Below are 14,679 nucleotides of genomic sequence, written 5' to 3'. Positions count from 1 at the left end.
TCCCCACCGCGGGTTGTTTCGGCCCTTCCCCAGCCTCGCAGGTGGGCTCCAGCCCCGGCGGAGGGTCCGGGCTCGGGGTGGCACCGGTGGGACCGAGTCCCTGCGTCCCGGCGGGATCCGATGCGCCGTGGCAGAGCATGGCTGACGGCGAAGCTCCCGGTCACCCTTTTATGGGCCGGTGGCCCGCGGGAGCTGCCAGTGGGGCTGTCGGCGGGAGCCTGATTGGCTCGGCACGGCCTCGCCGCCGCTTCCAGGTTGGCTTCCAGGTTGGCGTTCCTCCTCCCGCAGCCAGGTAAAGCCTTCCCGCGACCCGGCACCTGGCCTCCAGGATTAGCAACTCGCTCCGGCTCGCCTCTGCCTCTTTTTTCTCTTTTTTTCCCCTCCTCTTCCTTTATCCCCCCCCTCCCCAACCCTTTTTTTTTTTTTTTAATATTATTTTTAAATACGGTTTGTTTCCCGTCCCTGGGGGAGCGGGCGCGAGGGGCGCGGGAGGAATGAGCAGCGGGCTGGTGCTGCGCACCCCGCTCCCCGAGGACGCCTCGGCGTTTACGCCCCTGAAGCCCGTCAGCATGTCGGGGGAACCCGGCGAAGACCCCCCCGTCTTTGAGGACATCAAACCCCCCGCCCGGCCCCTGGAAAACCCACCCGACCTGGCGCAGGTAAGGCGGGGGCCGGCGCTTGGCCGGGGGGCCGCGGGACGGGGCCAGCTTCGCCCGTTCGGGTGCCGGGAGGCTCTCGATGCCTCCTGCAAAGGCAAAGGTGGATTTTCGACTTAATTCTGCTTTGTTTTTCCGCTCTTTGCTAAAACACCTCCGTCGCTTTGTACGCTCGTGCTTCCCCCTCCGCCGGATTTTCTCATGGGCGTGTTGGGTTTCATTTTTTTTTTTTTTTTTTGTTTCTCTTTTCTCTTTCTCCTGCCTTTCTTCGGAACGCCCCGTCGCCCGTTTTGGGGGGAGATCCCGGGTGCTGCTGGCTCCCCGCGAGCCGGGGCTCGGTCCCTCTCCCCCGGGGCTGGCAGGCGAGGGGGTGTGAGGGGCTCTGCACCGCCGCCGGCTCCCTGGGGAAGACGTGGGCAACGGGACGGCTGTGTCTGTGCGTGATGGCAGGGTGTGGGGGGGGGAACAGGACCTTCTGTTCTATTCCATTTTATTATATTTATTTTTTTCCGCCGCCATGGCGGGGAAGGAATGCTCCTTGAAATTCCCCGGCGGCGGCATCCCCCCCTCGCACCACGGAGATAAAGACCCTGATAAGCAGATTTGGGGCACTTTTGGTCACCCACCCATGGGCCATGGCAGAAGCAGGTTCAGGCCCTGCTGCCCACCCCAGGCAGGGCTCCTCGCCTGTGTTTTGGGTGACGGACCCCTCGTCCCACCACCAAGAGCCTTCAGCTGCTTTTCCTGGTGGGAAAAGGGGGTGATCCAGGCCTGCCCCCACCCTGCTGCTGCCGCTTCAGTCCCTTTTCCCCCTGGAGGAATGGGGCGAGCTGGGGTGCCCAGCACTGCCGGTGGCTAATGATTAACCCCGCGCCCCACGTCCCCAGCGCCATTTTGATCGGGACGGGAGGGCGGCTCCAGCCCCTCGCTCCACGGCCGCCCCGCAGGGACCCCCTGGTCCCCCTTGGGACCCCTGGGAGGGCACCCCCATGGTGGGCGGCCACGGTTTGGCGTGGAGCGGGCTGTCTCCGCTGCCCTCTTCCCCTCTCCCCGCAGCACTGATGTCCCAAGGGCCGGTTTTGGGGCTCCGTCCTTCAGAGGGAGGTGGTGAGATGAAGGCAGCGTCCCCATTGCTGTATTTCCATGTGACGCCCCGGCGATCTGGCATCCACAGCGTCTGCGAGTGGTGGTCGTGGATGTGGGGGTCAAAACCTGGGGGAGAGGGCCATGCAGGACCTTCCTCCTTCCCCTGCGGTGGTCCCGGCTCGCTGCCTCTCCCCATAACCCCGGGTCTGCCGGAGGTTATCTGAAGTCGGAGGGTCGGCTGGTGGCTCTTCAGAAAGGTGTGGGTTATCTCTAGGGCCCGTCCCTCGTGGGAAAGGGTGGCAGGTCCCTGTTTGGTCTGGGGGGAGGGCAAGGTTTGCTTTCTCTCCGCCTTTGTAGCCCTGGCTGCTGGGTGGGATTAGGCTATGGGGCTGGTGCTTGCCCCACACCTTGGCCATGACAGTGGCCAGCCCCGTGCCACACCTTGTCCTCCTCATGGGGGACGTGGGGATGGAGAACCCACCCATGGTTGGAAACCCCTTCATGCCACGACACCCTCCTTGCTGCCCTTCAAAGGGAAGAGGGGTGTCTCACCCCAGTTTGGTCCCTGGGACAATGCCACCCCACTGCTGGTTTGCTCTGGGGTGGAGGCAGCCAAGGGTGGCCCGATCAGAGACGTCACCCCTTTGCCATAAGACCATCCTGTGTCCCTTTATGGACAATGGGGTCCCTGGGATGGCGGCTGGAGCTCCACCAGCTCACCCATGCTCCCTGCATCACCCCCTCAGCCCCCAACAGCCACGGCAGAACTTTGCAAACCCACCCGGGGCGAAGCGTGACGGGTGGCAAAATCCCATGGAGCAGTTTTCCATGTGATGGCCCCCCTTCTGTTAAGGCATGTCAAAGGCCGGGCTCGTTGTAGAAGAGCTGCTGAAGAAGCCGCTGTAGCTGGAGGGTGGAAAAGCTGGATGGCTGCAGGTCCGGGAAAGCCTTTGCGCCGGGAGGGTGTTTATCGGAGCAGTTTGACAAGAGTTATGGAAAAGGCTGTGACCTGTCAGAGCTCTGGCTATCGCCCATGGGGCATTTCCCGCTGCTCCAGCTCTCCCCACCTGAGTCTCCGGCAAAGAAAGGAGCGAACTCTGCAGTTAATCTCTTTATCTTGATGGTTGCAAAGTCCCCCCCCCCGGCCCCCTCCTCCCTCCACAAATTGCTTTTCAAACAAAAGTAGAAGGTGGGGGCTATTTGCTGTCGAAAATTTTATTCGATCCGAGTCAGGTGGAAATAGAGCCTTTGTGGAGTTTACGCTTAGTTTTTCCCTTTTCTCTGCCTTTCCAGCCGCCCTGCCCCAAATTAAAAAAAAAAACAAAAACAAACAAAAAGAGACAAGAGGAGGGAAAAGGATTTGCGAGAGAAAAGCACTTTTCCTTTCTGATTTGAAACAGAAACGGCCAGAAACAGAATTTTCCCCTTTAAATCTCAAGAGGTCGGTGCTAGAAGGAAGGGTAAAAAATAACAATAAATGAAACCAAAAGCACAGCACGTCCAGGGAAGCACTTTGGAAGAGGGGGAGACGTTCCCTTTGTGTGGCTGTCAGGCACCCCCCGATGAGCAAGGGGACTTGGGGACCACCAGGGTTCATCTGCTGCTCCCACCTTGCTGCGCTTTGTTCTCCAGGTCTGATGAGCTGAAGCAGCTCCCAGGCACCTTGTTGTTCGGGAGCCCTCCTGGGGTCATCTGCTGCTTGTCAGACGGGTGACTGTGTCCCTCTGGGCTGGGCTTGACCTCATGGTAGATGAGCTACCCCACTGCCAAGTCCTCTAAGTCCCCATCGCTCCTGAGCCTCCTGGCGCCACACGTGGCTTCATGCCATGGTCTCTCTTGGGTGTAAGTGTGGTCTTCAGTGGTGCAAGCCCGATCCTTGCCCTCTTGTGAGACCTGTCGGAAAGTGAGATGGTGAGAACAGACCCAGGTTTCCACAGTCCTGGAACTGTTTCTAGAAGGAAGGTTGCCAGCATGGTTGGGAAGGAGATGGCACTTCCCCTGCCCAACAAGTGCAGGACAGGAGCTGGCTCCTAATGGGCCTTCTTGCAGTTGTGAGGAGCACCAGGTGCTGGTGAGGTGGAAGGGGTGGCCCAGGGTCATCTCCATGGTTGGGTTGGCTACAATTAAACGGTGGGGAGAATGGGGGCTATCGGGGGTGTCGGCCCCGCCATCGCCGGTCCTCGAGGATTCGGGGAAGGCAGTTCCTGCCTCAATGGGTTATACCGGCCACGAATTCAGAGCTGCCGTCTGATGTTGGAGGTCACCTGGGTTTGCGGCAGCGTTGAGTGAGGTCAGGACCTGGGGAAGAAGCTGCTGGGAAGAGATGGACAAAACCCACAGCCTGTCCCCTGGTTTAACCCCTTGCCTACCTGTATCAGGAGCCCCAAGGGCAGTTTGTGTTGAGGCTGGTGAGCACCCAGAGGGGACAGAGGCTGTCATGGGTGACGAGGCAGATCCTGGTGAGAGTGGCTGGGGATAGCCCCGAGGCAGCTCGTCCTCCATTGCCTCCCTTTCCTTGGGTGGTCTCTACTGCTGCAAGCTGAGAAATGGGAATCAAACGGCTCCCCTTGTGTCCTCTAAGCCCAGGTCCTACCCCACAGGCAGTTTCTCAACCCTGTGCTTGGTGCACCTCCCTCCTGCCCTGCCCAAGGGCTGGGTGGGGGGCTCGCGCAGGAAGAAAAGAGCTCCAGCATCTGGGAGGTGCTTGAAGAGATTAGATGGTATCAGGATGGTGCTGTTCCCCGACAGCTTCAGATCCTCGGTACCAAGAATGGCATTTCACAGACTCTTTCAACGGAGTGGACATAGGTGCTGTGGTGTTCCTCTGGCTTTATTCTGACAAGGATTTTGCTTCTGGTATCACAGGAGAAGCCGGCCCAAGCATTTTTAGGTGTGCTCCAGCTTTCTGGACAATGCAGGAGCTGTTTCAGTCCTGCTCTGTCCCTGCGGGGTCCTGCGTGCTGTGTCCTGCATCTCATGGGTCTGAGCCCCTTTGGCCATGTCCTTGTCATGAATGTGGCTGTGCCGGGGTGGTGACTCGATGGTGGCTCTCTCTTGGACCAGGGATGGGCTTTCCAGCTCCCTGGTGGTCCAGCATCTTGCACAGCTCAGTTGGAACCAGGTTGAAGGGTCTTGTTCATACAGATGTGGTTTGTACCGGGGCCAGGAAGGAGTCCCGCTCCACTTTATTTGTTAGCGGAGCTGTACAAGTCCATAGCACAGCTGTCAAGGAGTGATTCATTTCCTTGCACTGTTGAAGGTTGCATGCAATGAACGAATTCAGCTTTTCTGGGGGAAAGGGGAGATGGCAGCTTTGGAGTTTAGCTCTGGGCCTGCAATGGGATGTTGACACCTTGTTGTGGATGGGGGTGGCTGAGCCCACGCATCTTACTGGGGTTTAAAGTCACTCCTTGTGTGCTCAGAGGGGACTGAAAATATTCTGTCCTCTCCTGGGGTCCTCCTTGTGCGCTGGAGGAGAAGGTCTGAACGTGGCCCCAGGTACGGGGACACCACAGGCACGAGCTCAGCGGGGTAGTGACGTTTTTCAAGGCTGTGCCGGTGTTTGAGGACAGGCTTTGAGCTCACGGTGTTGCAAGGTGAAGGTGTTCCCCTGCCCATCTCTGCCGGTGGGTGACAGCGCAAGGGGACGGCGCAGGCTTTGCAGCGCCACGTGTCGGAGGAGCCGCGATTCACGACGCTGGCAGCAGCCGCGTGTGCCGCCCTCGGTCCTCACCCATCCTTTGCTCCACCAGCTGAGCAGGGAGCTGAGCCCAGGCCTCCCCCAGCATCCCGCATCCACAGCGGCGCAGGCAGGCGGGGAAATGGAGCGGGATGGTGTGACCTGCCCAGGGCTCCGTGACTCAGCCCCTTCTTCCTCTTTCTGAGCTGCTCCGTCCACGTCAGGTGCTTTTGTGGGCAGTCTGAAGTCGCGGTTCTTCACTCCCTCTTGGGTGGCCGAGAAGTTCTGTCCTCTGGGATCCTCCCGGCTTTGCAGAAGGGTTCAAAAGTGTCCCTGCGTCCCGCAGAAGTGTGCAAAATTCATTTTCAAAGCGGGCCAGCAGGCTCGAGGGGCGTGCAGAAGGAGTTTGGTGACGCAGAGACGCTGAGTTAAAGGCTGGGCAAGGAGGAACGGGCTCACTTGATCCCTCTCAGCACAAGCCAAGGTGGTGGGATGGCAGCTGGTGGCTCTAGAGGGATCTCACGAGGGAGGGATCTTTTCAGGCTGTTTTGCTTTGGGATCAGCGGGAGCCTGACGCTTTCAGGCCCGTCCCACAGATTTGCAAGTCCGATGGGCTTTCTGTCTGGCAGGTGTCTGCAGGGCCACTGGAAATTGAGCTGGAGCCCCCAGAAAGGATGAATTTGTCCTTCTACTCTTGTGGGAAGTCCCTCAGGGACAGTCCCCAGGCAGGACACTCCCCACCACAGCCCTGTGTCGGGGGGGAAGGTGGGGGGCTCATTGCAGACCAGATCCTGGTGTGGGAGCGGGTCCGAAGGCAGTGGGGAGCTTGCCACTGCTCAGCAGGCTTTGGACAACACCAGTGCTACCGGTGAGCCAGAGACCAGGGAATTTGGGGATCTCGGCCACCGTGTTTGTTATTTTATTTTTTTTTTTTTTATTCCCCCAAACCCGCAGGCTTGCCCGCGTGTGTGTGTGTGTGTGCGCGGGTGCGCACGCAGGCGCTGCTGGAAGCCGCCGCCGAGGTGTAGGATGGAACGGCTTGGCCGAACTTTGAGCTGGTTGGAGCACAATGGCTTTGTCCGGGTGGTACAAAGGCTGATTGTTCTGCTGGGGGGGGGTGGGGGGAAGTTTGGCCGGGCACGGTGGGGAGCGAGGGAAAGGGGCAGCGCCGAGAAAGAAGGAGATTACAGGTGTGCTGCTCCTTGTCCTCCCGCGCAGCCCTCGCTGGGACCTGTTTTCCTCTCGCCGTCACGGGAGGGGTTGCAAATTAGCTAGAGACCCATGTTGTTGGCTTTTGGTTTTCCTTTTTTTTTTTTTTTTTTTCCTCCCCTGAACACTGAAAACACAGGTATTTGAGGGAGGAAATGAGCAGGGGACTCCGACTCCATAATAAATGCAACGGATTTCCCTTTATCGCTCTTCCTGAACGGTCTGTGGGAAGCAAACACAGTCATCTGAAATTACTCACGAAGGTCTAGGGTAGCGCATTTCTGGCTGGTGCATCATCAACTGTGAATTTTTCCCCTCTCAAACCTGTTTGGTCAGCTACCTACGCTATTTTGTTCTCGTTCCCTGGTCCAGTGAGTTCTTTTATCTAACCCATCCACTGCAAATAATCACACTTACGACCGTCTTGTTAGCTGAGCCCCTTGATTAGAATATTTGCTTTTCTTGCGCTCCATTGGTGAATTACATGAGTCACAGGGTACGGTTGGTGTTTGGGGATTGGATAACTCGTGTTTACAATTCAGATGTTCTCAGAACTTGAGCTAGCATGAAAACTCTCAAAAAACCCCCATGGGCTGTTTACCACATCAAAGAGGTTCAGCCCCTTCCAAGCTCAGGTTGAAACTCAAACAAAGAATCTTTCATTAAAGTTCAGAAATGCTTGGAGAATTCTTTGAAAATTATTATTTTTAATTTATTTATTTTTTTTTTAAATGTGATGGGGACCTTCCAGTTTCCACCAAGGACAGGATTTGCAAGTATTAAAATGCAGTTAATGACCTTGCTCTTTGTAGTGTTTCCAGTACAAGCAGGAGAAGAGAATGGCAAGAAATTGGTCCCAGTATAGCTGGTCTGAAAATGCAGGTACTTATCACTTGGAGGAGAACATGATATTATCCACCGGTTATCACGTCTATCACATCTAAGGCAATTACTTTCATGAATCCAAACCCATCCTGGAGAGGGCGGAGGTATGTGGGTACCGACCCACCAGCCAATTCAGCCCATCGTTTTAGTGCTGCCTGTACAGAATTATCCTTTTCCTTTTTGCTGCTCCTCAGGGACAGTTTAGGGAGCTGAACCCAGGGGTGGCTGAATATATTCAACTGAAACCCCTTCTCAGGAATAGAGGGTTTGATGGTGTTCTCTAAAATGTGGAAATGACCCAAGTTTGTTAAATTGAATGGAAAAATTTGGGGCATCTCCCCTTCCCAACCCTGGTCGTTCAAAGTGCTGATGTTTTAGAATGTAACTTTTCATTCTGAGCAACTTCCAACATCTGATGTTTTTGTGGTTCTGCACCGTGGCTTTGGGAGAACTCAAAATCATTATCTTGGCTGACTGACATCTCCTCTGAGACACGAGCGTCACAGCCCTCGTGTTTCCCAGGGCCTGGCAAACCCCAGGCTCCAAAATTCTCTGGCTGGAGCTTCTCCAGGGCTCGGTGCTTCTCCAGGGGAACTGTCAATTGCCTGTTATCAGCCCGTGCCATCATCAGTCGCCCTTAATTAACAGCAATTGGCAATTCGTTTAGAATCATAGAATTGCCTAGGTTGGAAGGGACCTTTCAGATCATCGAGTCCAACCATCAACCAATTTCTACACAGGGAAAATGTGGAAAGAGAAAGTTTAAGTGGAGGAAACGGATCTTGAGGAAACTCTTTGAGGCTTTCTGCTCTCAGGCCGAGAGAAGGACCCTCCGAGCAGCACAGATGCTAGGAAATACATAGGGCGGCGTGGCAGAAGGGGCTGCAGCAGGTGGACCTGCTCCAACTTCCCCCTCGGCCCTTGATTCGGGCTGTATCTTCTTGGCCTTGTACTGTGCCAGGTGCTGGGCGAGCTTGCAAGAAGGGAGTTGGCCCAAAGACCTACTGGTTCAGACACAATGTTTTCGTCTGCCTTAGGGTTTGTTTTGTTTTGTTTTGTTTTGCTAACTGGTTTGGCGAGGAAGTGGAGGGCCACAGGGGCGGTGGGATTTGCTGTCCGCACGTGAAACCTGACCTTGCTTTTCCCAGTCGTGCACGGGGTAATGGGTCTGCCTTACACTTTGTACTGGGAAGAACAGGCTTCTTGGCCTGTTTCATCCCTTGCTGAATGCCAGGAGGACTTCGCAAGCCCCAGCAAGCAGTGGATGACTCACTCCGCCTTTGTCAGACCCTGCCCTGGGAATGTGCTTCTGATCGGAGGAGGCGAGGTGATGAGTGTGAGCTTTTAGATGGTTTGAGTGAGGCAGAATGAATCCCACCCCTAACGCAGCTGGGGAAGCTCCTTGCGAGCTCTAACAGCCTCCCCCGTGTCACGCTCAGTTCAGGATGGGTGGCATGTAACCAGAGGGGAGCTGGAAGGCTCAAGGACAAGCCCAGCAACAGCTAGAAACAGGTGGATAAAATTGTCCAGGTCATCCTGGGGAATGGTGACATCTGAGAGCCTCCGTCCTCTCAGATTCAGGGGAGACGGTGTGCTGGAGCAGAGGCTGCAACCGAGAAGGAGAAATGGAGCGGCAGGTGGGCCTGCTTCTAGTTGATGGTACCAGCAGGGGCTGCATGGCTGTCCAAATTCAACTTTTGATTGTGTGCAATGCATAAACCGGGGGAACACTTGAGCTCCTGCATGTTTTGGCTGGGGCTGAGGTAGCTCCAAGCCTCCTGATCTTCCAGGAGTTGAAACAACATTAGGTGGTTTCATCTTTCCAGACAAACCATCCAAATGGCTGTACCAGCTCACACCAAAAGTCCTACCCGGCTCAGCCTCCTGCCTCCAACAGTGTGTGCCCACTTAGCTTGACGGAAAACCTCCAGTTGGCTTTGATGGGCTTGACCCCAGCCTTCGCTGAGCAAGAACAGCTCAGGAATAGAAAGCTGTGTACGAAGGCATGACTCCATCAAGTCCTCATGTCTTCCTCTCCCACGCTTTGAGAGAGATGCCCTCCTGCCCGGGCAGAGCGGGGAGCAATGGGTGAGGACAGACGGCTGTCCTTGTTTCCCCACCTGCCTTTGGGCTCCTTCCAGTGCCAAGGTTGTGCGTGGTAGTTCTGCAAAAGGGGAAACCAACTTGGAGCTACTCTGATGTCAACCTGGGACACCCCCACCCTCATCCAGACCTGCCTAAGGCCAGATGGCCTGAATGGCCACTGTGTTCAGTAGGGCCGAGAGATGGTGCAGCTGGGCCAGAGCTTTCTCCAAGGTCTACCCTGACGGTTATTTTTCAGTCCATTTATGGCTTTATTTTTGGAAAGGTTTCTGCTTGCTTTCTTAAAACCCGCTGAAGCCTGGCTGCTCCAAACTGCTCCTCTTCCAGGCACTTGACCTTGGAGTTGGATGAGGGTGTTCTTCCTGGTTTCTTTGGCCTTTGGGATTGCTGACTGTAGTGGCATGATTTCTGCGATAAATAACCAAGGTAGATTGCCTTTGAGTGAGTCTTTATCAGTTGTCGGAGGAAAGGAATAGCAAACAGAGTCAGCAAGTCTGCTGGAAATGTTGTTGCCTACTGGCTCAGCCAGAGGCCAGCCAGCCTCCCAGCTGCCCACATCTGCCTTGATGGTGACTCTTGGCCTCAAGGCAATTCCTAGTTTTGGAGAGGTGATAATTACCTTGGGTCGGTCAAACACAAGGGCAGAAAAGAGTACCAGAATAACCCTCCAGAGCAGCGTGGCTCAGCCCCTGGGCCATCCATGAGCTCCTGGCAGAAACATGGTTTATTTTTGTGGCCTTGTTCAGGCGCTGCTCTTGCAAAGTGTTAAAGCTTCAAGATGGAAAGCTGGTGGGATAGGTGGGATAGATCATCTCAGGCAGTCTTCTCCAAGGACTTCTAGCAAGAGAACTTGCACAGAGACTTCAGCTTAGATGCCCACTTTCCAGGTGGCCAAAGCTAGTGAAGGTGGATCTTGCCCCACTGCACGCCATGCTGAATGCTTCGAGGGCAGCACTAGTTTCTTGGAGTTCCTCCTAACCTCTTTGAGACAGAGCAAGCAGAGGAGTCCACCCAGGGTCTTCTGCAGCCCAGCACCCACCTCGGCAAGCACGGAGTTGGGCTTGGCTGCCTGCGATGGAGCTTTGTTATTTACAGCAGGGAAACATTTGGCCCCGTGTGTACTTGAAAGGAAGAGTCCCGGGGGTTTCTTTGCTAATCCCGTTTTGCAGAGAGTTCCAGAAGACTTGAGGAACAAACAGAAAATAACGTCGATCGAGGTCAATATCAAAACCAAATGATCAGAGAAACAAATATTTACTCAAGTCAATATTTAACTAGGAGACAATAAATGCTGATATTGAACCAAATCTGTATATAAATACGGTCTATTTATAACATGTGCCTTTAAAGGGGTACTGCCAGGTACTTGCCATGGCTTTTGATTGATGATTATCCTCCCCATTGTTTGCTGATTCCCTTGGAGGTTGGAGTTTCGTGCAGGTGCATGTATGAGAAAAAGGCTGTTCCGCGTAATCCCAGGGCCCAGAAAACGGGTGCAACCGTTGTCCCACGCATGCCTGTGCTTGGGGAGGGTCCCTCGCCCCGAGGAGAGGACCCTCCCTTGCAGCTGGAGGGGGTGCCCTGCTGTCCCCCCATCCCTTGAACCCCCACCTGGCAGGGTTGAGCCGCTGGCTGACCTGCCGCGGTGAAGCTGGCATTTTGCTTACACCCCTCTCCCCGAAATGCTCTTCGCAGTGGGGACCCGTCCAGCATCACGGCTGGGATCTGAGCAGGAGCTGGAGACCCAGCCGCGAAGCGGGGGCTCGATACCCCCCCAGCATTGCAGAGCGGGATGGGGGGGAAACTGTGGCCAGGCAGGGCTGGAACCTGCCAAGTACTGAAGAAACTTCTCCCCCCGAGCCCTTTCCCCCCCTCAACCGCTCCCTCTGCCAACTTTACGAGCTCGTTGCCTGTTTAGCAAACATTGATTTCTCTCCTTGTTCTCTGCTGCTGCCCGTGTGGTGACAACATCTGATGTTTCTATGGCGGTTTGTTATTTATCAACTTCAGATTAGAAAGCGTTTAATCATGGGAAAGACATGTCCCGCCTCCTGCCTCGACAGCCTGCAGTGCCTGGCGCTCTTCTAACGATGCTCGTGGTTAATCGCCGGCAAAGTGGCACGGTTGCCTCAAGTGCCGGTTTCTTCTGCATCCTCCCAAGAAATGTTTGTCTTGGACTCTGCGTGCATTAATCGATGTCCTGATAACGCCTCACCCTGCCTTTGACAACATCTGAAAGAGAGATAGAGGTCTCCAAGGCAGGATGTTCCCGCAGGATTTATGCAAATTGGCAGATGGTAGAGGGGGGAGACCCGTGGCCGTGCCTATTAGCCACAGGAGAATCCACTCAGGGGAGAGCTGGGGGAAGCAGGGCTTCGTGGTCTGCTTTGTTCAGTGAGCGACTGGCTTCAGGGTTGGGTTTTTGATGATTTCACAGTGCTGGGTGCTCTTTCAGAGGCTGCTGAGGTTATCTCGGCATCCAGGGAATGTCGATCGCCAGGTCCCAGGTTTGGATGTGCCAGTGCTGAGCGTAACACGGTCCTGATGGTCCAGTGACACAAACTGGTGTCCCGTGGCCTTGTCTGGAGAGGACAGAGTGCTCTTTCTAAACCCTTTCCTTTTCCTGCTTGGTGTTTTTTTTGTCAGTCTTTTCTCTGGCAAGTTGAAAAGACCCTTCTCCATGGTCAGAAATAGACACTATTTTTGAGGGGAAAATACCACAGGAGGTCAGTGCTTTTATTGCATGACAGGCTTTTCTGGTTGGCTTTCCCTTCCTCGCCAAACCAAAGATCCCAGTTTGGATGCCTCTAAAATCAGAGAAGTCTTGTTGATGTCTGCGTTGCCTGTACGTCCCTGTTGCTCACTCTCTGCCTGAGTTACTGACCTGTGACTCCTCCTGGAGCCCTCGTTGATGCAGCTGGTGGAGTCTGGGGCATGCCCACCTCCAGACCTTGTATCTCATCCTCATCTCCAGCGGTTGCAGCAATGGCATTGCTAGTGACTACAGGGGAAACTGGGCCACTGAACCCACTAAAGACATAGTCACCTGTCAGCTAGAAGGCCTTGGAGGCTTTTTCCATCAAGACACGGTGGGTATCTTTTGTGGTATGGAGGTGAACCGAGCTCCCTGGCTACATGATGACTCCAGTCCTTCTCAAAAAGGGAAGAAAATGGTTAATTCCCTGCTTGTGGCTGGCAGACAGAGAGGAAGGGATGGGCTGATCATTCCAAGTCATTGCTGTCTCCTGTGAGCCCACTGAAGTGTCCTCAGCTGCCCTCTCTGGAGCTGCCCCAGGCAGGGCTGCAGCCAGGACCCGCTTGGGGCTGGCCAAGGAATCTGCAGAGACCCAGTGTCTATGGGGCTTCCTCCTAGTGGGGCCTGCTTTGCCCTCAATTGCCTCCTTCGTATTTGTGCTGCTTACCATGGCAGGTCTTGAATGCAGATGGCTGGCAGAGTAGAGGGTTTTGTCGCTCTCCTCGTGTGGTTGACCCCCAAATGAGGGATCCAGCAGCTGCACCACCCCTTGTAGGCTCAAGCATTACCTGCGAAGGAGCTTGGCAGAAGTATGCAGGTGCTTCTGAAGCTGTTTCTTCCAGCTGATGGGGTGATGTGACACAACTTTCAGCCCCCAAACCCTTGTAGCTCTGACCTGGAGATTCCATGTTTAAGCATCTCCTCATGCTTCCAGGCATGAAGACCATGTGGAGACAGTGGCTCCCCAGGGATGGCAGCTCTCAACATCGCCAGCCTGTTTGTACCTGTCCTATCAAGGCCGTGTGTCTCTGTGGTCTATTGTGGCCTCACAAGGAACATCCTCCATTTAGACGCAACTCCCAGAATATGAACACCCCAAAAATGGAGAAGCTGAGTCCATTGTGTTGGTTTTGCTGGCTTTCTGTGAGAGAGAGGGAAGCTTGGGCTGGTTTCTAGCCCTTGCTGGTCTGACTGACCAGCCCGACAATGTGTGTGTGACCCCAGACTAAGAGGGTGAGAAAAGGCTTTACCACAAGTTTGTTGAACTGGAGAAATGGCAGAGGTTAGGGTGAAACCTGGTGGTTGTGGAGGGGAAAATGGGCACACTGGAAGTGAGCAGGAGCAGCTGCAGGAGAAGGATGTGGAATGAGAATGGGGCACAGGCGGATGCTGAACCCACAGAAGGCAAATAAATACTTTTTTGGGATTTGGAGATAAACCTTCTTTTTAAACTTACTTGGTGCTGGAGGACTGTGGCCTGTTTTGGGCCCTGACCTTGGAGAAAGGATCCAGGTCTGGGCGAGAGATCTGAGAAGAGCCCTCAGCCCTCTGTGGGAAGCTGGGGGGAATGGAGGCAGGAGAAGAGAGGCATACAGGACATTTGCAAGCGTGCTATAGTGTGTGGGGGAAAAGATAAAGGAGATTTAAGTCCTGGCAAAGTCTTTCCACCTTGGAGATTGCTAAGCACAGGAATGGGCTAGCTGAAGGTAAACTGCAGAGAAGGTCCTTGGGCTGGCCGGGGGTGTCTGAGGAGGCGGGATTTCCCCAAGTCCCCTTTTTGTAGGAGCCTGGCAGTGGTGTGATGCTGAGAGCTTCGCCTCAGAGGGGCTGGATATAGCCTGTGGTGCTGCCACGCTTCTGCCGGGAAGCATGGTCTCTCCAGGCTCTGGTGGATGGCTGAGGCTCCTCCTGGAGAAAGCTTCTCCTATCCTTGCTCTTGCAGACACCATGGCCTGTGGCATGGGGAGCTTGTTAGATGTTAGGCGGGGGAGAGGAGTCGCGCCTGAGGCCCTGGTCGTGCAGCTGAGCATGGTGTCTCCTGGCTATCACAGCACCTCGTGGTGGGTGCCCATTCCAGGGGGAAGGTGCCTGGGGCTCGGCACAGTCCCAGCCCCAGGTCTGCACCAAAAAACCCCTCATGCATGACTTGAGTGAGTGAGTGAGTGAGTGAGTGATAGGGGCTCAGCCCTTCATTGCCTGCTCTGGTGGTTTCCAGACTGTTCCGAGGACGCAGCATGAACGTTTTTGCCTACCCTAAGGTAGCCTTTGTAGATGGAAGCCCCATGGGAACTGGGAGAACATACTGG

General features: G+C 55.0%; 1 protein-coding gene across 1 annotated transcript in view; it reads left to right on the top strand.

Annotated features, from left to right (window-relative positions):
• Positions 1 to 286: 286 nt before the first annotated feature.
• The window catches only part of LOC134520808 (Krueppel-like factor 5), a 29,504-nt gene continuing 15,111 nt past the window's right edge, over positions 287 to 14,679 (top strand). The window contains exon 1 of the mRNA XM_063346633.1: positions 287 to 659. Coding sequence (XP_063202703.1) covers positions 495 to 659 — 165 coding nt within the window. The 5' untranslated portion in view covers positions 287 to 494. The remainder of the gene's footprint in view (positions 660 to 14,679) is intronic.

This window comes from Chroicocephalus ridibundus, chromosome 9, assembly GCF_963924245.1.
Source record: "Chroicocephalus ridibundus chromosome 9, bChrRid1.1, whole genome shotgun sequence".
NCBI classification, from domain to species: Eukaryota; Metazoa; Chordata; class Aves; order Charadriiformes; family Laridae; genus Chroicocephalus; species Chroicocephalus ridibundus.
This window is presented reverse-complemented; position numbering and strand designations above follow the sequence as displayed.